The sequence below is a fragment of the Eublepharis macularius genome, chromosome 7, assembly GCF_028583425.1.
Source record: "Eublepharis macularius isolate TG4126 chromosome 7, MPM_Emac_v1.0, whole genome shotgun sequence".
Taxonomy (NCBI): Eukaryota; Metazoa; Chordata; class Lepidosauria; order Squamata; family Eublepharidae; genus Eublepharis; species Eublepharis macularius.
In genome coordinates, this window is record NC_072796.1 from 112,149,800 (window position 1) to 112,175,886 (window position 26,087).

General features: G+C 46.0%; 1 protein-coding gene across 1 annotated transcript in view; it reads right to left on the minus strand.

Annotated features, from left to right (window-relative positions):
- Nucleotides 1-26,087, minus strand: part of RGS22 (regulator of G protein signaling 22) — a 102,413-nt gene that overhangs the window by 5,827 nt on the left and 70,499 nt on the right. Inside the window, exons 18-28 of the mRNA XM_054985761.1 lie at nucleotides 25,793-25,812; nucleotides 23,989-24,135; nucleotides 23,488-23,650; nucleotides 22,113-22,271; nucleotides 20,771-20,839; nucleotides 11,162-11,323; nucleotides 9,845-10,024; nucleotides 5,600-5,743; nucleotides 3,317-3,424; nucleotides 2,114-2,222; nucleotides 50-160 (exon numbers count right to left, since the gene is read on the minus strand). Of these exons, the coding sequence (XP_054841736.1) occupies nucleotides 60-160; nucleotides 2,114-2,222; nucleotides 3,317-3,424; nucleotides 5,600-5,743; nucleotides 9,845-10,024; nucleotides 11,162-11,323; nucleotides 20,771-20,839; nucleotides 22,113-22,271; nucleotides 23,488-23,650; nucleotides 23,989-24,135; nucleotides 25,793-25,812 (1,362 nt within the window). The 3' untranslated portion in view covers nucleotides 50-59. The remainder of the gene's footprint in view (nucleotides 1-49; nucleotides 161-2,113; nucleotides 2,223-3,316; nucleotides 3,425-5,599; nucleotides 5,744-9,844; nucleotides 10,025-11,161; nucleotides 11,324-20,770; nucleotides 20,840-22,112; nucleotides 22,272-23,487; nucleotides 23,651-23,988; nucleotides 24,136-25,792; nucleotides 25,813-26,087) is intronic.

Below are 26,087 nucleotides of genomic sequence, written 5' to 3' on the forward strand. Positions count from 1 at the left end.
AATGGGTGACAAAATGCAAAAACACCACACAGAAAATTTTGTGACATACCTTCAGGGTCTCAGTGAAAGGCCCGCTGTTTCACGAAAGCAGAAGTGAAGGTTGCTGAGCCACTTGTTTTTTCTAAATGATTACTCTTCAAAGTGAACAGGGACGATACACCTGGATTTCAAAACAAAACACAAATCTGAGAACTATAGAAAAGCCCAAAGCTTTGCAGGGTGTACTTTTGGAGATCCTGCTAATCTGAAAGGTCGGTCCAACAAAGTATATGAACTATAACTGGTAGTAAGATCTGTAGGACAGGAAGCAGCACCATAATGATATACAAGAGGCAGTAAGTCTAAGGGTTAGTCTGGAAAAGGGGAGCCTTTTGTTACAAAGCTGCTTTTGTAACCCCACCGACTCCCCATCTTAGTGTCATGATGACCAGCCTCACATACACATCAAGCCAGTAAATCAGGTCACCAAGCTACTTTGGTGTAGATTTGGGCTCAAATTGGATAGTAGGCTGTATTTACACTGACACATACCTAAGGCACACATATCTTCTGACCATATATAGTGACACCTGGCTTCATGAAGCTTGGTCCAATATTTTGCAGCCTAAAATGCCTCTTGAGAGGATAAGATGGAGAGAACCGGTACATCACCCTCAACCCCTTGCAATGAGGATGGAATAAAAATCTAATAAATAAATGCAAAAGGTGCAAGCACTGTAATGTGAAAGATACAATATCGGAGGATAGGTGGTGACTGGCCGGTAACAGGCAGCTGAGTGAGTTGAATAGTAAGCAGCTTATGAAGGGCAATGAGAAAAATCCAATCAGTCTACTAGTATAAAGAGACAAGTAGATACAGTCCAAAGCCCTGAGGGGGTGCAACTGCCATCCTTTTGAGACCGGTTCACCAGCGGGCGGCAGAGCCGGGGACATGGCTCAGGAGGAACTACGAACATGGGAACGTAAGAAGAGCGCTGCTGGATCAGACCAGTGGTCCCACTAGTCCAGGATACTGTTTCACACAGTGGCCAGTCAGTTACCCTGGAGGACAAAAAACATGGCAGAAGCCAAGGCTAAATGAGAAACAAACTAAACAACTGTAAGGAATTCTCTGAGCACTCTGATTTTTGTGAAGCTATTATGGATCCCTCCACTCTAGTTTTTTAAACATGTACGTTTTTAAACTATGTCACATTACCAATCAAAACCTCTCCTGCAAGAACAGAGCTCCACATGAGAAGGAGCCAGGAAGCAGCTGGCGACAACCACACTGCTCCCAGGGCAGGGTATCGGGGACTGAGGCCTATGCAGATCACTGTAGCAGCCCCACCCTTCCAGTCCTGTCTTCTCCAAGGCTTGGGTCTGCAAAGAGCTATGTATGTAACCAATATGAGTATGGAACTGGTAGAATCAGGTGTGTAAAGATCACTCATGTTTTCCTAGGAGATCTCCTCTAGCCGATACCCCATAACATGTACGTCTGATCTAATCGACTCAAGTGATGGTACATAGGCACCTAAGGATGCATACAGAAATACTACGAGAGAGACACATGTGGGAACATTTTCAGGCATAGTACAAGCTCTTCTTCCCATCACCTGATATATGTGTTGCCTCTGAATTGCATCCCCTCTAACGTATTGTTTTTGTTTGTTTTTTTGAAGTACTTGGCTTGTTTAACTGTTCCACCATTTTTCATTGTTGTATTGATTTTTAAAAGCCCCCCACCATAGTTTTTAAAATTTTGAAATCTGCTGTGACATGAAAGGGAGGGGTTAGCAGGGAGAATGGGAATTCTTTATGATTGACACAAGACTGGCCACACCAATTGGCACTGTGCATATCTGGTTTCTGCTTTAAGACAGAAGATTCTCTTAAGCTTAATCCTCCGAGACAGGCTTTATGTGTGTCTGATATATAGCGAATAATCTTTCACAGTGAACTTATTGCTGAAATAATATTTGTCTGTACTCATATTATGTAACAGAGATTGGATAAAAGTGAAGAAAAAATATGGAATATCTAACAGTACTTTGTGCATTTTCAAGAAAAGGGGCTGTAACTGGAGCCATAACCATCTCTCTCCAGCCACAGGACCTGATAAAAAACTTGCCTGTAAAAGCTGATGATGCTAATGATTTTTTCTCCAGATCCTCTTGAATCTTCAGGAGTACTCTTTCCTGCTGGAGTGCTTCCAAATACTTTGAATACGACCAGGAAAGCTGCTAAAAAATAAAAAGCAAAAAGGTTAGTCACTGTGTCAGTTTGTTTGCTGGGGAATAGCTTTACTAATAAACACAGTCAACATTTTCACAATGGAAGCAGTTCCTGAAAATAAAGGACTTGACTTTTGAAAGTTTGAAATTGCAAAGGAGAAGAAGATGGTGGTGTTTTCCAGGCAGGGAAAACGCTTTTGAGGTTTTTTGCGTTGCTGCTGTGGTGATACAGCACAGCAGCGAAAGGCTTCCACATGGAAAGTTCCTCTGCAGTTTCTCTAGCCCAGCCCCACTGACTGGGACTTTTCGACTGTTCTTTTAAAAAAGGCAATTAAAACCATTATGTCGATATACCGTTACATGTAACAAGTTCTTTGATTTTCAAGGTTCTATTTTTTTCAAAAAGTTTCTAGCCTCTTCCATTGCAGAGGTACAGCTTTTCCCCTTACACTTCTGCAACAGAAGGGGATAGAGACTTACTTTTTTTTTTTTTAAATGAAAGCTTGGAAGTCAAAGAACTGGTTACATGCATTGTTATAATGGTGCATCAATAGAACAATATTCACTGCTGAATTTAAAACAAAAGAAAAAAAAAACAGTGGGAAAAGAAATGGCTACTGCGGGCAGAGGGTCAGGGAAAATGACTGCCCAGCAAATCCAAACTTTCCCACCCACACAGAAGCCATCCAGGCTTTACTGAAATCTTTCCTAGAACTTTGCAGTAAAGTGAGTTTGAGAAAGACTGGGGAAACCCCAGGAAACCCCAGGAGGTGCATGTATGCACCATGAAGCAGGAAAAAGTGCACGCGCATTTACACTATCCTAGAAGAGTGTAACACTGTTCAGGATTGCACTTTTAGGCTTCATTTCCATTACCTGCACAGAAGGAATGAAACTGACTGCATGAGACTTGATCCATAATCTGTATCACTTCACTAATTTATGTAGGACTATGGTAAAACGCTGAATTAACTAGCATGCATGCATCCAAGAGTATCAGTGCTGGCTTGAGGGATAGTCTCACAGCAGCATCAAGGAAGAAGGTCTCTCCCTTGCTACAGAACCAATCATCTATATACAGTCAGCGCTCAATTATTCACCTGTCGGCCGTATCCCGTAAAGCTTGGTAGAGATGAAAGGTCACTTTTAGTTTTACCATCAAAAGTGGAAGCAGTTTTCACAGACGAGGCAGATTTCTTCCTTTTTATCTAAAGTAAAAAATAAAATTTTGATTAAGTACTGCTAAAGGTGACTTGAAGATAAAGAAAATGTGATGCCACACGTTTTTGATTATCTGTATTACGTCACTTAATACTTCCTTCTTTCATCAAAGATCAGTCAAGGACAATGCCTCAGTAACACCATCTGAGGCACTGATGGGCAGCTAGGGTGGTTACAGAGGCAGCTGCCCCTCAGCTACGGAACGCTTGGCCTAGAGAACGGCCAAAATCTAAGCGTGAGGCTTGTGTCATTTCTCTAAAAAGCTACACGACAATATTGGGACCGATTGTGCCTATGTTTGGGGAGAGACTGAAAATTACATCTAGACAAGGTGAACAGGCCTCACAGACCACCTGCGGATCTTCAGTCCTGTTCCCACTCTGCCTGCAGTTGCTTTAGAAGAGAAAAGAGGAGTTAGCCTCCATTTGCCCTAGAAACACCTATGGAGCTGGGGGTGGGAAGATGGGGAGAGGGATTTGCTACTTGGAATGGCTGCGGAAAGTGAGCTGTGCCAGCATCCCTCAGCAAGCACAACCGGAGGCCAGGGTGTGCCTTGCTTCATTCAACCTCTGGTTAAAATTAAATTTAAATCCTCAGGGCTTATTTCTTTTGATTCTTGGATAGTTATGAGTCTGTAAGGTTAAAGGCAGACAAAAATAAGTCGGGGAGTTGGGGTCTCCTCTTTCTGTCCTGGAGCTGGGGAAGCAACAGGCAAAACAAACTCTGAAGCAGAGGAGGCTGCATATTGAGCGGCAGATAGATTTAGAGAAGTCACCGACTTTTTTGGCTGCAGACAGTTCCAGACATGTAGTCTCTCTGGCCGCCTACCTTTCTCGATTAGAGATACCCAGTCATAGGAGGGCATTTTCACTTGCAAGAAACCAAGCCCTCTTCTCTGCAGTTTTAGAGGGTTGATATAAAAATAGATGGAAAATAGGTTATGCCCCTGCCATACTGGGGAGATTGAAATCACAGAACACGTTTTATTTCATTGCCCCTTCTATCAAGAAATTTGCACTAAGTTCGTCATCCCTTTACTTAATAGATGCCCTGGCCATTCAGAATCAGTTTCTACCAGAATGCTGTGAATAAACGAAAACACACTGGTTACAGTGCAAAGTTTTTTGTGGCAGTTTATAGAATCCGTCAGCTAATGAAGGTATACTAGTTTTATTGGAAGTAATGTTAAAATTGTATTTTTAGGAGCTAAAACCTAGAGTTCTAGAAGCTCCAAGTATATGAATGCCGTTACATTTTATGCTTGTCAAAGACCATTTATAATAAAGATTAGATTGGATTAGCAATCACCATTAATGTCATCATTCTACTTAGGATAGCAACAGCTCTCTGCTAGCAGGGATATCCCCCAGTGGCAGTGCGTTCCCTGGCTGCTCAATGCCAGAGCAAGTTTTCCAAGTGGGAGGGTGAGATGGGGGGGTCACTTCTGCTCCCCCACCCCATACTCTCCTGCCAGTCTAAGGGGTCTCTTCAGTTAGCTATCATAGTCATTACCTTTTTATTATCCTCGCATCCTCCAGGGAGGAGTTCAGGGTGGCATACAAGGGCCTCATCTGCTCAAAGCAACTCAGTGAAGGGGGCTAGGCTTGAAGAGTGAGTGGCCCAAGGCCATTCAGGGAGCTTCAAGAGAATTAGGACCTGGGTCTCTCCAGTACTAGTCCGGCCCTCCAATCACTACACTATAGATGCTCTATTCTGCTCCCACCCCCCTTCCAAAGGTGAGCTCCCAGCCCACAGGGGCACCCTCTTCATTAGCAGACAGATAAATAACTGGACCCATATACATATGGAAGCAACTCTCCGTAAGTACAGAATTCCTTTTTCTCTGGAGACTCATCAAAGCAATTCTGACATAGCTGGAAGATGTTCTCCTTTGGGTTCCTTGCAGAGGCTTTAGCCTGCATGTTAGATTTCAGCAAAATTTCCATGTTTGTTTTATATTAAAGCATTGTTATCTGCTGCAAACTCCTAAGGGGGTTGAAATCAAATGTAACAAATGAAACAGAACAGGGTTGATGAAAATAAGCTATTAATCATGGCTGTTTTCAGCAGGCATTGAGGAATTCGGATCAAACCTATATCAGAGATTTCTGTTATTGTCCAGCTTGCCTACAGTTGATTGTTGGCTGCCTTCCTCTGCTCACCTTCTCTTCTAATCTTGCTTTCTTCTGCTTTAGTTTCATTCCTCTTTGGCTTTCCAGAAGAGCCAGAATGTCTTCATCCGTCAAATTACTTCGGAACTCGCAAAATTGTGGCCAAAATTTAAACAGAAGAGCGAAAATAGTCATCTGGAGCAGAAGGAAGAAGAAGTAAGTCTCACACTGTAAAGACAGGACTGGCGACAATCAGGGTATTTTGCCGTCATAATGAAGCAAATGTTTCCTTTCTCATGCATAGCACCAGCCATCCCCTGCATTGTCTTCTAACAGTTTAGTCCAGAACTGCACATGCTTCTCATCAGCACGTGTTTATTGCTGATGAGAAATCTGCCCAAACCATACTTTAAAATCCCTTCCTCCTCTTTAAAAAAGCAAAACAATAACAAAACCAAAACATTTTCCTAAGTAATTGCTTGCATTAATAAAAATATAGATTTGGCCTTTTAAAAAAACCTTTTCTTCTTAAGTAAAATATGCACCAGAATTTTGGGGAGGGTCTGTGGCTCAGCAGCAGTACAGCATCTACTTGGCATTTAGAAGGTGCCAGGTTCAGTCCATGGCCCCTCCAGTTAAAAGGACCAAGCAGGAGGCGATGTGAAAACCTCAGGGGAAGCTGCTGCCAGTCTCAATAGACAAGACTGACCCTGATGGACCAGTGCTCCAATTCAACACAAGGCATGTTCATGGCTGAATCCACACGTCTCAAGTTTGCCACTTCCCCCCCGCCATTTATGCGCTTCTCAGAGGGCTGTTCACATACTCTTACCTCAATCCCGCCATTCTTTCGCATCTGTTGCGTTGTGCCTCAGATGAGTTTGGTGCACTTTCTAATGTTTCTCTTGCACAGTTCTCACCATGGATGTGAACAAATAGAAACGGTTCACAAAGAAACCGCCCCCTTTTATCCACCCCCACTTCCTTGTTTATAGTTTTTCTGGAATACCATCCCTCTTTGCTGTGCAATTATTATGGTTTCTAACTCTGTCCGCGGCATGGCCCCCCCCCCGTTCCTTTTTTTTAAAAAAGTGGGCATTCCTAGCGCTGTTGCGCAATCCCATCCATCAATATCACCCTGGAGCTCAAAAATGCTCGTGGAGACATTGGGGGGGGGGGGGAGCGTCATTTTCATTTGTGTAATTTTTTACTGCCGAAGGACTGCTTACGTAATATCTGTGGCTGCCAAAGTTGACTTGCCTTTTTTTTAAAGAAATGTTGAAATTACCGTTATAGCGAAAATTCGCTATTCTACAATAATATTTAAGCGTTAAATAAGTAGTCTGTGCTAAGTGGCCAGCACCAACCTCCCGCAATCTTTCCCAGTGACCCATTGTTCTCTCCTGGGGCTCTATGACTATCAGAAAACACTGCTTCTCTTGGCCTGAGTGTGCAATGCTTCATTGTGTGGTTTATCACTGAAAGGGGTATTTGGCCTCACCATAGCAATTTAGCAAAAAATCACTATAGCGGAAATCTAGTATAAAAAACAAACAAACACGATGTCATTGGCTATGGCGGATCTAAACCTGCCCCCTAATGCGTGATTTTCCAAGGGATGTGGACAACGTAGAGTGCAATGCTGCCACAGTAAGAGAGGGGATGTGAACACAGACTGGGACAGTGCAGGATAGAATCCAGCGCGATTATTGCGTATGAAATGTGGAAGGTTGGGAAGTGTGGATTCGGCCCATGTGTTTTTTTCCTTCCTACCTCATCATTATCCAGTGCATTCCATTTACAAAAGCAATGGGATTTGTTTTGAAATTTGCGAGATTTTTACCTTTGAACAAACTTCTAAATAATATTAGTTGGGTGAGGATAGCTTTTAAGTGATACACAGGACAATCCCTGAATAGATTTACTCCAGTAAATCAATGGGGTTAGACTGAAGTAATCTGTTTAGGATTGCACTGACAATCTCTTGTGCGGCCTGCTTTTAACTGGCTGAAGAACAACCATTTCTCAAGCAAAGGCAGCAATTCAGAGGATGCTGGTGATGGATCTTGCGTTAGGCCAAAAATCCAGTATGATGCAAATTTCTAAAGACGTATTTAGAGCCAATCTCCACTTTACAGTTCTGACAATTATTATGAGGCAAGTGTAGCCATATCAGTATTCACATTATCTGTGTTTGTAGAGTTAGGCCAAGGTTTCTGCGGTTAACCAGTTTGCCAGGGCACCACCTCTCTCTCTCTCTTTCTTTCTTTCTCTGTGCAATCCTGGCCCTCCCCAAACCCAAAACACTCCAGAAATTCCAGGAGATAAATTATTGTTACTTTTGCTATTTCAGAAGTGTTTGGGTTGTTTTGGATATCCCTGAGTTGACCTGAAACTGCTAATTTTGGGTTTAATTTTGGCTCAGTTATATCCCAATGCACACCCAGAGTGTGGGTAGACAAAACTGACCCTGATGGACCAATGGTCTGATTCAGTGTATGGGAATTCCATGTGTCCATTGAGTCAGGTGGCAGAATGGCACGAGTTCTGGTGCAAAGAATCAGCTGGATGCTTCTCAAATTGCATAACCAATTCATATCAAATAGAGTAACCAGGAGATCCAATGGATGGGTGAGTGTCATGTTTTCTTGAACATCTCCAGCAACTGTTAGGCCACAAATTTAGGTCCATTAGACCTTTCCAGTAAAGTAGCAAATATTTCATGGTCAATGTACTAGTTTATATTAAAAGATTATAGGCAGCTGCGTTGGTTCATTAGAAAAAAAACCAAAATAACAGAAACATATAGCACCTTGTAGGACACAAATGTCACAAAATAGCAGGCAGTGAAATTTCCACAGAATCCTTCATACAAGCGGGATGTTCAGAAAAAATTGGAAAAACAGGACGGGGGAGAGAAAAGCTATTTCATGGGCTAATGGAGAAGCAAGTAGTCTGTAGTTTATCTTCACAATAATGATTTAGGTCATTTAAAGATAGACTACTGAGGGGAAATGCTTGTGATTATGCTCAGAGGTGTGTGTGAATTTATAATTGAGGAGAGATTTTTTATTCAAATCTCCTGGACCCAAGGCCAAGATTCTTCCCACTGTCCATGCTGGCCCTGTGAAAGAAATATTTATTCTATGCAGAATTCGCTTCTCCATACGGCGTTGATGAACAGGAAAAGATTCTTTCTCCTTTTCTTCCCCATTCAGATTTAAAACGCTAAATGGAATGTTGGAGGAAAAATAAAGACAACTACTGGAGGCAGTTTAACATCAACAACCAAGTGAAGAAGGAAAAAGAGAGAAGAGGGGCTGGTAAATTCTCGAGGGAGAGGGGACAGGAGGTCTCTTGAATAGGCAGGGGGTCCAGTAGGGACTGTTGAGTATTGTTTAAACAGGCAGGGTTTGGGTGCTTTTCCTATAAAAAAATAACAAAGTGTGAACTCCAGTGTTCTCATAAAAACCATACAGACCACAACAGAGTCTATAGGAGCTAGGGGGAAATGGCTCTGTTTGCTGTCAGCTCCATTCTCTGTTTTAAGAAATAAGTGAACCTGTGTAAAGGGGTCACCTACAGTGACCGAATTCAACACTGGAGTCTGGGAAAGAGTATAAAACCTCTATATGAATTCTACTTCAGCACTTCTATGCTAGCTTCTCCCTCTGAAGTTCTTTGAGAGCAGAAATGTAGCTTGGATTAGCAACAGAAGTCCTTGAAGATGTTCTTTCATTAGTTTCCGGATAACACAAATTTAATGTCAGATTTGTGCCCATTTACTCTTTTGCATAGGGACTGACTTTTTTGTCCTATGTAGAGAGTGGAATGGCGTTGGTGACATGATAGCATATAGCACTTTGGAAGATGGACAAGCCGACGAACCCAAAATCATATTGCTAATACTATTAAATCTTGCAGGACCATAGAATGGCCTAAGGATGCTGGATTGCCCATTCCAAGTGCAGCTTTTCTCTAAAGGGTCTCCTAACTTTCTGGAACATCTTTTTCAGGGTCACGGGAGTGAGAAGGGGAGAGTCTGAAATCCCAGAGTATAGGCAGAAGCTCTGATGCACAGGTGGGAAATCTGAACATCGTTCATTTGGATCCCACTCTTCATTTTTTAACTAACCATTTAGAATCTGTTCTTGCTCAAGCCAAAACCTAATTTCTGGGTGCAACTTGTATGTGCATGAATTCATAGGTACAAATCTAAGCCTGAAACTCCAGCGATCTGTTCTAATACTCAGGATCAACACCTCCTACCCAAACCCAGTGTGTGCATTCTTGTACCTGTGCTTCTCTGAACACGTAGGGACCCAACTCGCTCCTTTGCTCAATAATCTTCTGGGCTAGTTCTTTAGGAATATCAACCTGCAGAGCTGGTGGAATAGAGGAATTAATGAAGCAGTTGATGATGGCTGTGATCTTATTTTGGATCGTGGCGTCATCACAGTGGGAATGGCACATGTCCTGAAAAGGGGAAAGCACAATACAAAGGGAATTTATGCAAAGTCATAGTCACATATAAAGAAGAAAGCTCTTACTCTCCTTCATTTTATTCTCATAACTCTGTGAGGTAGGTTGTGCTGAGAGTGTGTAAAGTTACCCAACTTACCCAGCAAGCTTCCATAGCACAATGGGGATTCAAACTTGGGTCTCCCAGATCCTAGGTTGACACACTAACCACTGTACCCTGCTGGGCTGTATACATGTTCAGATAACAAAACAAGGCTCAGTGTTGGCTAACTGTCCTTTTTCAAATGGCACAAATAGATACTGCCGTCACAGAACCTTTTCTCCCATCCCTGCTGCAGGCTAGGCTCAGGACACGTGGAGTGAGTTATCTGACTAAAATGTACATCACATGCCACATCAGCAATGTGATAGGTTATTCGTTTCAGTGGTTGAAAGCGGATGTAATGTGCCTGACACCCTAACCATGATTATGAGCATAGGATGGGTATACAGTCCCCTTCCTCTTCCTTGTTCGTTTTAACCATGATGTTCTATTGTATTTACATCGGCACATCATACAACCACATCATGTTACCATTAGCTCTGGTTAATGGTAACCAGGATTGTCCTCATAACTAGAGTCTGAAACCAGGGTTTGAACTGTGTTCAAATTCTATGAGCGTAATCCTGTTTAGTGCTTAATCATGGCTAGCACCAATGTAATTATAATGCTACAGGAGGAGGCATTCATGCAAGACGAAAAGCGACCACACACCCTTCTCCTAACCATGGTTAGAAGATTAGGAGTATTGCCCAGGGCCAGGATTCCTGCATCTTGTTAAGTGTCTTTTCTCAGTGTGGTATTAAAGATACAGCAGGTAGCCCTGTCCCAAATACAACATCCAATCTGGCAATCTTACAGTGTGTTTTCTGATTGCTAGGTCCAGAATAGAGGCCCTCTGACATCTCATACTTCATCCTAATGAGGGAATCTGGTTACACCAACAAGCCCCTAACTTAAGGGGGGAACACCCCCCCCCATCCCCTCACTTTTCCTTCCTCAGGGATCCCAAAGGACTGCAGTCATTCTAGATAAAAGTGTCACAGTATGAAAGAAGTCACTTAATTTCTAGTTTCGAATTGTTGTGGTACCTTATATTTCTGCACCTCCTGCCAGAAGAGCACTCCATTCTCCAGTAAATCTCCTTTCAGAGACACAAAGCGTCTGAACTGAAAGGCTGTGATAGGATTCAACAAGGCTTTGCGGAAAATAATTACTTCCCTAGATGAAGAAACCCACTTATTGTCCACATGCTGTCAAAAAGAGGGGAGGAAGAAGAAAGCACGCTGAGTAAATTCTGTTTCCAAAAGCAATAACAAAGCATTTGTTAGGCTGAACTGTCTGATGCTTATCTTTGCAGTGACCCCAACTTTCAGTAGTTTATTACATGGACACAATAGAACTTGGCAACCATTTTCTCTCTCCCACTCTCTTGTTTGATTTGGGCAACATTCCGTTGGAAGGGACAAAGGGGAAAAGGAAGTGACTAACAATGATTTAGAACATATGACTTCTTAGAATGAATATGGAAACAGCCATTTCTGTTGATTATGGCAAGAGAATTCTTGGGGTGGGGGTGGGGGTGATTGGAATAGTAGGGGAAGAAGATCAGCTTGAGATTTTGTAGAAGCAAACGGATAGGAAGGAACAGTCCAGCTTACAAATCTAGAACTGCCTTTGAGAGCAATCTTGCTAACAAAGGCCACTTTGAAATCCATTGCCATGATCATCAACAGAAGCTGAAAAGTTTTGTTGTTTCTGGAACAAAGTTTTGCCAATAGTAGAAAGTGATTTAATGCCATCAAGACATTTAGGAGATCTTTACACTGAGAAAATTGGACCAGGGAAGGCAGGTGTACACGAGTAGCAGGAGCAAAAGGAAAAACAGGGTTAACATACCTGTAACTTATGTTCATCAAGTTCTTCTGTGCTGACACACATGGGGACTGCGCAGGCGCAGGCCAGCCGCCGGAGAATTTTCTAGAGCTTCCATGGCTCCGAAGGGGCCGTTTGTCGCGCGCCTCAGCGACCATCTTCCCACCCAAACGGTCACGTGATCCTCCAGCGACCAACGGCCCCTTCCCTCAGTTCTCCTTTGCCGCCGCTTGACCAACACACTTAGCCGTAACACCTTAAAACACATCAGATTCAGTTACAGCCACCACATCATTGTGCATTGGAATTCACAGCGGGGTAGGAGGGAGGGTTGTGTGTCAGCACAGAAGAACTCGATGAACATAAGTTACAGGTATGTTAACTCTGTTTTCATCTTCGTTCTTCTGTGCCTCCACACATGGGAGTGTACCAAGCTTCACACAATAAGGAAGGTGGGGTGAAGTCCAACACAATTTTATTGAACAAACAAGAACAACAATAAATAGATATGCATATATACATCTATGTAAAAAAACTGTGTAAGGACACATAAATACTCAATATTTACATATATACACACCCCCAGGTACATATATACACTCTTTCACTCAAGGGTACCCAGCAGGTACGCCAAGAAAGTCTACCCAAGACTCCCTTAGGAAAAAAGGGAGTGTAGGACAGCCCTGGCCACAGATACATCCTGCTCCGCATTGACATCAATGGCGTAATGCCTGACAAAGGTGTCTGCAGAGGACCACGTGGCTGCTTTACAAATGTTGACCAGGGGCACCCCCCTGAGGAGTGCCGAAGAGGATGCTTGGGACCGCGTGGAGTGGGCTCTGACATGAAGCGGGCAAGCCACCCCTGCCAGGGAATAGGCCTTGCTAATGGCCGTCACAATCCACCTAGACAGGGTCTGTGAGGAAGCCCTGTTACCCTTGTCCTTGGCCCCAAAACATACAAACAGGTGAGGACTGGAACGGAATCCCTTCGTCCTATCCAGGTAATAGGCTAGGGCCCTCTTCAAGTCTAGGGAATGGAGGGCCTTTTCCCCCTTAGAGGAAGGTTGAGGAAAGAATGCAGGCAGTGAGATATCCTGCGAGAGGTGGAAGGCGGACACCACCTTGGGCAGGAACCCGAGGCAGGGACGCAGGACCACCTTGTTGGGATGAAACACAAGAAAGGGAGGGTCAGACCGCAGTGCAGACAGCTCACTGACCCTTCTGGCCGATGTGATGGCCACCAAGAACGCTACCTTGTAGGATAGCATATCCAAGAGGCACGTAGCCATTGGTTCAAATGGAGGCAACATGAGACGTGAGAGCACCAAGGACAGTGACCACTGAGGCACTGGCGCAGACACAGGTGGGTAAAGATTGTACATGCCCTTAAGGAACTGGCGGGATTGTGGGTGAGAAAACACCGTAGCACCCTCAACTCGGGTGTGAGCAGCTGATATCGCTGCCAGGTGGACCTTGAGGGAGGACACCTTCAAGCCCAGGCCACGCAAGTGGCACAAATACTCGAACACAACCCCCAAGGGACTGCTGTCAGGCATTACTCCTCTGGCAAGTGCCCAGAGCTCAAACCTGCGCCACTTGGCCGCATAAGCGCGCCTAGTGGATGGCCGACGAGCATTCAGGAGGACCCTCTGTACCTCGTCAGTAAAGCCTATCGGGGAGGAACGATCCGCCAAGCCGTTAGGTGCAGCTTCCTGGGATCGTGGTGGACCAGGCTCCCGTTTAGGAGAAGGTCTTGCCGAGGGGGCAGACTCACATATGTCCGTTGGGACATCCGCAGGAGCTTCGGGAACCAAACCTGCCGTGGCCAGAAGGGGGCCACCAGGATGCAGTCCGTCCCGTCCTCCTCTATCTTGCACAGGACCCTGGGAATCAAGGGGAATGGAGGAAACATGTAGTGCAAGCCCTGCGTCCACGTAAACTGGAAGGCATCCCCAATAGAGAGGGGGTCGCTCCCTGCCCTGGAACAGAACGTGTGGGCCTTGGTGGTTGCCGCAGTGGCGAACACGTCTATCACTGGATGACCCCACATCTGGAAGATCGGCCCAACGCACTCTACGTTCAGTTCCCACTCGTGGTCCAGCAAAGGGACCCTGCTGAGGGCATCTGCCCGGGCATTGTCTGACCCAGCCACGTGTATAGCACGGAGCGACACGCCGTTCCTGATAGCCCACTGCCAAGTGAGCGTGGCTTCCCGGCACAGGGCCATGGACACTGTGCCCCCCTGCTGATTCACGTAGTACATGGCAGTCGTGTTGTCCGTCTGCACCAACACCTGACAATTTCTCAGCAGTGCTGTAAGAGACACAAGTGTGAAACGAATGGCCCTTAGTTCAAGCACATTGATATGGAGGGTCTTTTCCCTCTCAGACCAGACATCCTGCACAGACACATCACCACAGTAAGCCCCCCATCCCAACAGAGAGGCATCAGTGGTAACCGTGACGTCATGGTGCTGATACCCAAAGGGGGTCCCTCTAAACAAGTTGTCATCAGACAGCCACCAGTCCAAGGAGGAGAGGATGACCCTTGGGACAGAGAATTTGAGGGACGGAGGGTGCAGCAGAGCATCGTAACTCCGCACAAACCAGTTCTGGAGCGGATGCATACGCAGCCTAGCAAAGGGCACCACAGAGGTGGCCGCTGCCATATGCCCTAGTAAGCACTGGATAGTGCGCACAGACTGGAACCGGTTCCTTTTAAACATGGACACTAGACCCCTTAGGGACCGGGCCCTCTCCAAGGGGAGCAGGGCCTTACCCTCCACAGAGTCTAACAGTGCGCCAATGTAGGACACTTTGCAGCTGGGCACCAATTTGGATTTCTCCAAGTTCACCAGGAGCCCCAGGCGTTGGCAAGTGCTAAGTACCAAGCCAGTCCTGCACCAGCCTAGACTCCGATTCAGCCACGATGAGCCAGTCATCGAGGTACGGAAAGATGGTACAGCCTTCTTCCCGTAGGAAGGAAACCACAGGGGCCACACATTTAGTGAACACTCGTGGGGCAGTGGACAGGCCAAAGGGGAGCACCTTATACCGGAAAACCCTTTGCCGGTACACAAAGCTCAGGTATTTCCTCCCGTATCCCCACGTGAAAATATGCGTCCTTTAAGTCAAGAACCACAAACCAATCCCCCTGTTTCAGCAAGGCGATCACAGTCGCCAACGTAACCATTTTGAATTTGGTCACCTTGAGGAAGGCATTAAGGCCCCTCAGATCTAAAATGGGACGTAAGCCCCCATCCTTCTTGGGGACCAAGAAGAACCTAGAGAAGAAACCCTTTACAGAGTCCTCATAGGGCAATTCTTCCACAGCACCCTTGGCCAAGAGCGACACGATCTCCGCATCCAGCTCGGCCATAGTGTTATTGACAGCCGTCAGGGGTGAACTGCATCTAGGCAGCTCAACGAACTCCAGCCCGTATCCCAGTTCAACAATTGTTAAGACCCATGAGTCAGATGTTATTGACTCCCACTCAGAGAGGAGTGGACTCAGTCTGTCCGAAAAGTTCGGGGATACGGCTGGCGTGACCCGTCAATACTGCCTCCCGGCGCCCTGCTGATCTCTCTGCTGGGCCGGTTATTGTGCCGGACGAGGCTTGAAGGGCCTACACCTCCTCTGCTGTTGTGTGGGAGGGTAGGGCCGTTGCTGGTAGGCAGGATACTGGTGGAAACCCGGCCGCTGTTGCTGGTACCTGCCCTGGAAGTGGTAAGGGCCGGACCGGGGAGCGTACCGTGGCCTAGAGGCGGGTTTGTCCGAAGGAGCCAGACCCAAGGACCGTGCCGTCTGTCTGTCCTCCTTTTTCTTTTTCAGGGTCTCGTCGGTGGACTTGGAGAACAGCGAGTCCCCTTCAAAGGGCATGCTCTCCACCCTGGAACGCACCTCCTGAGACAGGGCGGTCGACCGCAACCAGGAATGGCGCCTGAGGACCACCGCCGAAGCCATCCCTCTAGCAGCAGTGTCAGCAGCGTGGCTCCCAGCATTCATTTGCTGTTTAGACAGCCGGACAGCCTCTGTTTGCAGCAGGGACACCACAGCCTTCTGCTCAGGTGGGAGGTCCCGGGTATAGGACGCCAACTTCTCCCAGAGGTACAGCTGGTACCCTGCCATGATGGTCTGGTAGTTGGCGATCCTCAGACCCAGCGAAGAGACAATGTACTGGCGCCTGCCCATGGCATCCAGCTTCTTGCCCTCTTTATCGGCAGGCACCGAGGAGTGACCCGACCGTCGGGGGTTGAATTCCTCCGTGACCAAGGAGGAAGGTGGAGGGTGCTTCACCAACGCCGGCCAGGTGCCCTGCTTGATCTTGTAGAGCTGTTCAATCCTCTTAGATGTTGGAGGTTGATCACAGGGCACCTTCCACACCTTCTCCACGATCTCCTCAATACCCTCGAGCATGGGGAAGCCAAGGGACGCCGGATTATCCCCGTAGATCCGCTTGAGGAGCTTGTCCTTGGTCTGGGGGACTGCCGAAGAGATATCCATCTCGAGGGCCTGGGCCATCCTAGCCATCTGGTCGGCGTAGATGCGGAGGTCCTCAAACGGGGAGCCTGCAGATGGCACCAGATCCTCCGCCGGCGATGGTTCAGACCAGGATTCCGACTGGTAGCCGGCCAGGCTCTCAACCTCTCCCTCCTCGGATCCGAGCTGGGAGTCCTCACCCTGGACTGGAGGGGGGAACCACGTCCGCCTCGACGTCGATGGCCCCGGTTCCGACTCGGTGAACCCAGCAGGTGCCCCTTCCCACTGGCAATGGTATGGCGAGGGGAGATAGGAGGCTTGACGATTGCCGGGATGCAGTGGATCGGGCCGATCGAATGCTGTCCCCGGAACGGCGCCGCTCACGACCGACTGCAGGAACTGGAGACGGACGGACAGGAGATGGACGGCTCCGATGAGGAGACGGGCTCGGTTCCAGCCTCGGCGACCGAAGGGCAGGTGATGGTCGGCTCCGACGGTGTGGGCTCGGCTCTGGTCCCGACGAGAACTCTGCGAGCACCGTCTCGAAGGCCATCGGATCCGGCGCCGGCACGGAGATGTCCTCTGGTTCGGGGGAACCCAGATGAGGGGAAGGCGTGTGAGGAAGCACGATGACCTCCTCCTGAGGAGCGGGATGCGGCGACCGATGATGTCTGGTCTTCTTTTTCTTCTTTGCCGGTTCCGAAGAAGACCTCGGAACCGACGCGCTCCTCGCCTTCGAAGGGGACCTCGGCTTCGACCTCTTAGACTTTATCGGAATCGATCCGGTCGTCGGTTCCGATCGGGGACTCGGTACCAGGATCCTCGGTTCCGATGTCGGTCTCGGATCCGACCTGGTGGATGACGCGCTACGGGGCGGCCGCACCGGTCCCTGCGCTGGAGAGGCCGCTCTCGACGCCGAGGCACTCGGGGGACGCGGTTTCGACCCCGACCTCACGGAGGCCACTGAGCCAGCTCTTGATTGCCGTTCGGCAGAGGGGCTAGGGCCGGCCTTGGACGGACGTAACGGGGTTCCCTCCGACATGACCTTCTGCCACAGCGAGGAATTTAGCCGGGCCTTGCGATCCTGCCGGGCCTTGCTGGTTAAACCCTGGCAGATCCTACAGGCCGAGACATTGTGGGTCTCCCCCAAGCAAAAAAGGCACAGATCATGGCCATCGGATTTGGCCATCTTAGTGTGGCATTGCAGGCAATGCTTGAAGAGAGCCGTAGAGGCCATCTTCAGGGGCACGCGAAAGGAGGGTCAAAAAACAGTCCGAGTCAAATTACCGAGTCCACGTCAAAGTCCAAAGCGAGATCCAAAGAATAGTCGAGGTCACGAAGTCCGAAGTCAAAAGCCAAGCAATCAGTTAGAGAAAGCACGAAGCACAAAAGCACAGAGCAACGAAGCTCACGTTCTCTCCAAGCGGCGGCAAGAAGAGAACTGAGGGAAGGGGCCGTTGGTCGCTGGAGGATCACGTGACCGTTTGGGCGGGAAGACGGTCGCTGAGGCGCGCGACAAACGGCCCCTTCGGAGCCATGGAAGCTCTAGAAAATTCTCCGGCGGCTGGCCTGCGCCTGCGCAGTCCCCATGTGTGGAGGCACAGAAGAACGAAGATGAACTGAAAGAAATAGATGAAAATGAAAAAAAAAATTAGAGCACATTCTGTTAAGGCATCCTTGCTTGAGAATGCTAAAAGATTTGAGTCTGGTGTGCTATCTTGAACAAAATGGATTTCATTCCTCAACTCTCTGTTCTTCACAGCACTGTTCTTTAATAAACCTTTTAACCAAAGGGCTATTGGTGCCCTAGACCCGTAGCCTGTCTCCCAAAAAACCCAGTCTAGCACTGCTCCCTCACAGCAGCCCAGGTGAGTACCTTCTCCCATTCCTTTGAAGTAGGGAGGGAGGAAGAGCAGCTGGCTGCTGTCATCCGAGTGGGTGTGGAGCTCAGGGTTGGCAGCTTCTTGCTCATCTGGGTCCATGCATTCTTCCGAGCTGCTCTCCCTCCCTCCCTCCCTCATAGGGGTAGGGTGGAGGAAGGCAGGTTGGGTGAGCCACTGCACCCCAGACAGAGACCCAGGTGGGCAAGCGATGGTGATGTAGGCCACCTCTTCCTCTTCTCTTCCTTCCTGCTTTGTGGAGGCTGACCAGATCACTGGCCAAGCTTGGCTCGCCTTATCTTCAGGACCGCCTCTCCCCCTATGCTCTTTCCACAACAGTTTCACTCATCTAAACAGGACTTTTTGCAGATACTACCCTGGGGGCTCCAATCATGGAACTCTCAGCATCTGGTCTCATTTGCCCCCCAAACTGTGTGTCAGGAACGCACAGACTGCATGTGTATGAGAGAGTGTCTGCATCTTATGGAGTGCAGCCCACCGACTTCAAGGAATTATTCAGCCATCTCAGAGCCAAGCTACAAGTGACGAATTACACTTCCCTGGCAAGTGAACAGGCTCACATGTATTCCTCCCTGTTCACTTGCCATTCGCTTGCTCTCCACTTGATCAAGTGGAGCACAAGTGAATGGCAAGTGAACAGGGAGGAATACACTTGAGTCCATTCACTTGCCTGGCAAGTGTAATTTGTCACTTGTAGCTTGGCTCTCAGCCTCTGCAAGAGAAAACAGAAAGAGCTGCTGTCCATTCTGACTTTGCTTTACACCTCAGGCCTTCCTTGTCTGTCCACTCTTCTGGCCTTTCTTGCCTGTCCTCTCTTCTGGCTGTGCTTCCTTTCATCCTTTTCCATTTCTGCTTCTACTGTAGTTGTATCTTTGCCTGCCCTCGCCTACCTCTCTCCAGTCCTCATCTGATAAATAACACTCATCTCAGCTGGCTCCTGGCACTGACAACACAGGAATATGGAGCCCAGACACCACCACTCCCAGTATTCCCCACCCCTGGCATAAATGTATACAATGTGTGTTATAAAGAGTGTGTTGTTCTTTGAGAAAGGAACAAGATAGACCAAACCCCCCCCCCCCTTTCACAATGTCATGCTACAGTGCTTTAAAGATGTTCAGCAACTGATACAATCTTCACATTCAAATGCAACTCTACATGAAACAGATACTGTGAGATATGATGAAGCCTGCCCACTTTGCTGCATACTACAGATTCTTGTTTGGTGACTGAGTTTAATCGTGCTCCGTAATAAATTATCTTCCAGATGCTGGAGCGAACAGCTTGTCCCAACAAGTCTACTGCAGGCAAAGTACAGCTAAAAGTGCAATATGGATACCGCATTCATCTCTACTCTTATAATAGAAGTAAGCAATTAAATTCCATGAAATGTAATTGCTCACTTCTGCTATAAAAGTAGAGGCTGAAGCTGTGAGAGCTTTGGGGGTATGAAGACTTCTTGCCCATGGAAGAACTCTCAGGTGCATATGCCGCAGCTTGGTTGGCAGTGTAGGAAATATAGAACGGAGGCCTGGGTCCAAACCTGACCTGCTTGCTGTCCTGCATTCAGGACAGCATCCAAATACCGACCCTGCTTAACTTCCAAGATCTGATGAGATTGGGCTATACCATGCTGCCTCCCCTCCCACCATCATACCTAAAAGGACTAATCTTAAGAGATTCGTTTCTGTACTTACACAAAATCCACAAAGCACTAGCTTCCATGCATAAAACCCAAAAAGAATTGACCTGGGTGGAAAAACCCAGAGTGGGGGCTTTAAACTGGTTTTAATACCAGTAACAATCTGATTCACTGGTTTAAGGGATTGTGTACATAACAATGTTTGCCTTTGCTTGCTTGGCACTGATGAAGAGCATTCTTAAGATTTAAGTGTTTGCAAAATAGTTGTATCAGCTAGAGCAGAGTAGCCCACATGCTGTCCGTGGGCACCATAGCACCCGCCAACACCTTTCCTGGTAGTCGCCAAGTGTTTTTAGAAAGTGGCTCGGACTTTTACCAGATCGGCCATTGGGGATCTGACTGGCTATGCAGATTTTTTAAAAGTTGCTTCAGCAGCAGTTGCCACCACAGCACAAAGATCTTCACAGTGTGACTGAAGATAAGCTGTGCATGTGCAAAAAAATAAAAATGTTATTTTTAAAAGGCATCCTGTTAAGCACAGCTTCTGCCTGACTTGTCAAAGAATTATTATTAGAGTTATGCATGATCACACTCCCTGACATTTTGTGGTTGGATCCACCTCTTGTGGCAGCCTTTTTCTGCTTGACTCTGCCTTCTGTTGCAGCCATTTTGTAGTTGTGTGACCACTACCCTGGGTCAAAACTCCAAAGGTGCCTGCATGCTTAAAAAGATTGTGGACCGCTGTTCTAGCAATGTGCAAGCCCAGAAGGGAAACGACAGAAAATAACAAATGCAGCTTGCCTTCCATGCTTCTATTTTCTTCTCATGTTTCTGAATTAAAATATCTTCTGCAGCATCTTGCAAGTGTGGCTGAATGAGAGGGAAAAGGTTGCACGGTTATTCTTAATACGTTCAAAGCGAGACCTAAATCTCTGCTTTTGAATGCTAAGCACTTTTACGTACAGGAGTGGATTGTTCTGCTCTTTAGTCGGATGTATTTTACAAAGTTCGTATTGACTGCATTATCCCTAGGAAAGGATATAACTATTTCCACCAAAGTTCAAGAAGCATAAGGTCTGGATGATCAGACTGCCAGCACCAGTGACCTTTAAAATAAGGAGGAGCGTGGCTTGCTTCCTGAAATATCTGGGACGGGTCACTTTCATAACCCTACTAGAGAATATACAGGAAATCCAGAGTCAGGAATTCCCGTTGGTTTTTTTTTAAAAAAAATAAAAACAGTCATGGGGGTGTTATTATGGTGCTGAGAGCTGGGGGGGGGGCTGATTTTCCTCCTGTGCTGATGCTTTATTTCAATGCCGTTTCAAGCTTGGAAAATATACAGGTGCCTTCAGGGGCAAAAAAAAAAGGCACACTAAAGAAAATCTTAAATCTTGAAAAAACAAAAACAGGATTTTATTGTTCCTTCCTTTGGCAGCCTGTGAACAGCCCATTCTCCAAGCTCCACTGCCATAAAAACCAATGAACCGAAGACTGCAAACTCACCAGTTTTTCCTCTCTGATGTGGCACCAGTCTCAAAGCTCTTCCCACCCAGAATACTCATCATGCAACATAGCAAATAATAATTCTTCCATATAGCCAGGCAAGGGCCTGGCTGATAGCCAGACCCTAACTTTGCCTGCTTAACTATTGTGCAGATGAAGAAGAACTCAGAACTGTTCCTAACAAAATAGGCAGCCCCAGATGGGAGAAATTGGAGTGGGCAGTGTGAGAAACAGACGAGATAGAGGTTTGGGAAGCCGGCTCGTTTTCTTTTAGCCTCATTTTCTTCTCTACTTCTCACCAACTTCCAACTTCTACGTGGGGCTGGATTTCATTTGTGTGCGCTGTAGAGGGAGTGATTGTGTATGGGGGGTGGAATTCTACAGCTACAATCAAGCTCTCCATACCCCAGCCTCCCACTCCAGGAAACTTGCCAGATGTGAAATAAGATTTCTATTGCCGCTTAAGTCTTCAGTGGCTAACAGGAATACCAGCAAGATGAGGGGTTGAGGGAGAATTAGACCCTCAAATGCCAAAGTCGTCACTTCTCTCTGACACTTTGCACATATGAGCTATTTGTCCATTCTATCATGGGAGTTTCTGGTCCCCAAACCAACCCACCGTATGTTAAAATGTTACCTTCATTTTTTTCTGTGGCCCAAATTTTTCACTTGTCAGAAATAATGGCAACCACTTTTTCTCCAGTCTCATCCGGATATACTTTTGAATCTCTAGCAGGATCAAAGGGGGAACTTGCTCATGAAGTATGTTTCCCCAGCCACCGCCTAATTTCATTACCTAAATTCAAACACATCAGTGGACAAGAGAAAATTATGTGCCAAAAAATATCATGCACAGACTCAATGCTCCTCTGCTTCTACCCCATGCGTACTCTCTGTGAGAAATGAAGCGAGTTTCACATTACCCTGCAACAGTTCACGTTCTTGAAAATATCTTAAAATAATATCTCATACCAGTTATAGCAATGGCCACTGTGGTGAAGATACAATGGAGAAACACTTTTGTTGGTCATTTTTCCCTACAGTGTTCTACATAATAGAAAGAAGTTTTGGTTTCTTTATGGGCTATACTTTATATGGGTTTTAAAAAAAATAATCACATTGATTGTACATCTTGGCTAAGAGATGTAAACTCATTAGGCAACAGGGAATGTCTTGGCAGTTTTCGCACAATATTTTGGCAGCGATTTTCTTAAGGTCCCCTAACTCAAAGCCATAAACATAAAGCCCAATTTCCTAATTTATTTTGGATGTGGTAAAGTCATTGCATGAGTATTTCACCACTGCAATTTCACCTTGTGGATATTTCTTACCAAGGTCTCCCCCATATAGTGGCAGGTGATATTATCCACATCAGAGATAAAGCTTGATAATTAATCATCCCACTGGAATTTTAAACATGAGTCACCAGATGAGGCCAGTTATATATCAAAGAATTTTCCAGAACTCCAGGGATAGGGGACACAGCCAATCCTCCCCATTTACCAAGTGTGAAATGTTGCTTTGGCTGGGGAAGAACAGACTGCTCCAACTAAAGGATCAGTCTAACCAGCTCTGGAGAAACTACACTGAACGAAGACTTCTGATGACTTCCATTTAAAGTACAGGTTTTGGGAAGGCTTAAGAATGGGGGAGGGGGTTAAGTACCTTCTCTCTGTGCGCTACAGTCCTGATCTGAATTGGGTCTGTGGGTCGCTTGGAAGGCACAGAGCTCCAGAACCTGTCTTTGTAACATGGCACATCAGAACAGATGTTGGGAAACACCTTTCTCTGCCTGGGATCCTAAAGAGCCCCCATCAGGTTGGAGTGAGCAGAACTGAGCTAGATGGACCAATAATATGACTCAGCAAAAAGAGCTCCTTTGGAAAACATAGTACATATTGTCCTCCAGCAAGAGTATGGCTAACCTAAATCTCTCAGTGAGCATTAATGCAATGCAAAAATGAACACACCCGCCATTACTATTTGTGAAGACGTTAAAAGTAACCACTGACCTGTTCTTGCTCCTCTTTCGTAGCTGGACTATTGGGTCCAAAAAAATATGTTTTATTGAGATATTTATTTTTAATCTCCTTAGATTTTTCTTCTCTTTGTTTTTTATCCTTGTGGAGCATCCGCCTGAACTGTTCAATTTCAATCCAGCACATGAGGTCAGTGCTGCAAACAAGCCAAAGAGAAATTTTGTGTTGCCATTTTGAACAAATTAAGGTTTTAACCAAAACAAACACCCATTACCACTCGGAGAGCTGTAGTGTACATCCGTCATATAGGCCAGGTGGTTTTCACCACACCCTTGCATCAAGCCTTAGGACAGCATGTGATGGGGTCGTGAAAGTAACCTGATATGCACGGCAAGTGGATGCACACTGGAAAAAGAAAGAAATCCCTGCTTCACAGCATGTATCTCATTCTGAAACAATAATGTATGGTGAAATAGGAATATCAGTAACACAAACTTCTCAGCAAAATGTGACAGACTAGCGCAGAGGAAATACCTTGCAGAGTGATGTTTGAGGAAGAACCGGAACCGTTCCAAATCCAAGCTGTTGCATGTCAAATCAGTAAGGGTGTATGACCGCACTTCTTCAGGGGCTTCACTTGGAAGTGGTGTGCTTTTAGCAGAGTCGAAATGCATCGGGGCCCTCCCTTCAACAGCCAATTCCTAATGAAAGAATTGTGTGAGGCAATGTAGATAAAGTGAGTAACCCTCTTCATAATCCCTGTTGATACCTCTTCTTCCTACAGATTGCTGGCACCTTCTAATCTTTCAGAGAACTGTTTTCCAGGGCCAAACTTAAAAGGAGAGATCACAAGTACAAAGATTGGGGACAGGGAACATTCCACAAGAGCTCCTGCTATACAACTCCCTGATGTTGCAAGATGGCTTGTGTGGGAATCAAATGAATGATGAACAGGAGAGAAAAAAATGTGTTGAAATCAAAGCATTCTGGTTCCTGAGATGAGACAATGACTACAAAAAGGTCTTTAGATTTATTCCCAACATAGAGATAGACAGACAGAGACAGACAGACAATCAAATTAGGTACTTATTTGTATCCTCATACTTTGGAACAACACCATAAAGATCAACTGGATTTTTAAGGCATGTACATGTCTTTCTGAAGGCCACAGATACCCTACCGTTCATGTAGGATTGCTAGGATTGCTTCATACATGGCATGATGTCACTTACAGTTTTCTTCAAAAGTGACATCATACAAAACCTACATTCTTCACATAAAGACAAGTCAAAGACATAACAAAAGTATAATGGGGAGCCATTTTGGAAGACAACCATCTGAAAAGCAGGATGTAAATATCATAAATTAATAAAATAACCAAGCACAGAGAAAATGAGGGATTTCTAAATGGTGAACTGCAAAAAAAGTGTTAGGTCTGCTTCAATCCCTTTTCTAAGAACACTGCAGCTTGGAGTTCAGACTACTATTAGAAAGTAGTTCTCTGGTAGAGCACCTGCTATCCATGAAGATCAGAAGGTAACAGATTTGGCTCCTCAGCAAAAATCTTAATGGCCAAGCAGGTCCATAGGGGAGCATGCAGTCCTTCAGGAACCCTAGTTTCAGACCATTTATTTTGGGTTTTATAGGTCAAAACCAAGGCTTTGAATTGTGCTTCTTTACAGAGCTTTGTATAATTCTCTTCTTCCCATCAAAAGGAAAATTGTAAAGCTGGAAAAAAGCACAGCCAAATAAGAACAACAAATCAAATGGCTGAAGCACAAAAACTATGAGGAAAGTCAGGCTTCAGCCTCTCTGCCCTGGTTTTTTTTTTGACCCTCCAAGGCAACTGTCTGGCCATTGTGTGAAACAGGATGTCAGACTAGATGGACCACTGGCCTGATCCAGCAGGGCACCGCTGCTGTTGCTAAAGAGTTTGGCGTTTTTCAGTTTAGAAGATGACAAAAGGGGACAAAATTATTTATAATATTCCTTTTACTTTCTCTCCTATCATATTGGGATTATCCAATGAAATGGGAGGGCAGAAGATTCTGAACAAAAGTGCTTCCACACATAACACTATGATGTTGTGATGGCCACTGGCACAGAAGGCTTTAAAACGGGATCAGACAAATACATGGAGAACTGGGCCACTAGAATTTGCTATTAGCTATGATGACTAAATGGAACCTCCATGTTCAAAGGCAATGTGCTTCAGAATACCAATTACTGCAGTGGGAAACAATGGAGGCTTTGGCCTCCATGTGCTACTTGAAAACCTGTCTAGGAAAATCTGGTTGGCCACTGAGGGAAAGAAGATGGTGGACTATAGGTGGATTACTGGTCTGATCCAGCAGGGATCTTCTTGGGTTTTTATGCCTGAAAACAAAATGGTAGCTAGTGAATCTCTTAAATACTGGGCAGATTATGTCCCCCCCTCTATATACTGTAGTTTGTTTGAACTGAGTCTTCATTTAGGGAATGTCTATTAAAAACCAGCAATGCTGCGCAGTGGTCTGTAAAGTTCTCCAAGTTCCTCAAAATTTGGTCATCATTAAAGATGCAAAAAGTGTTAACCTCCTGGTGGGCTAAGCAGGGGTCGGGGGGGGGGGAAGGAGAGAAAGAAAAGAGTTTGT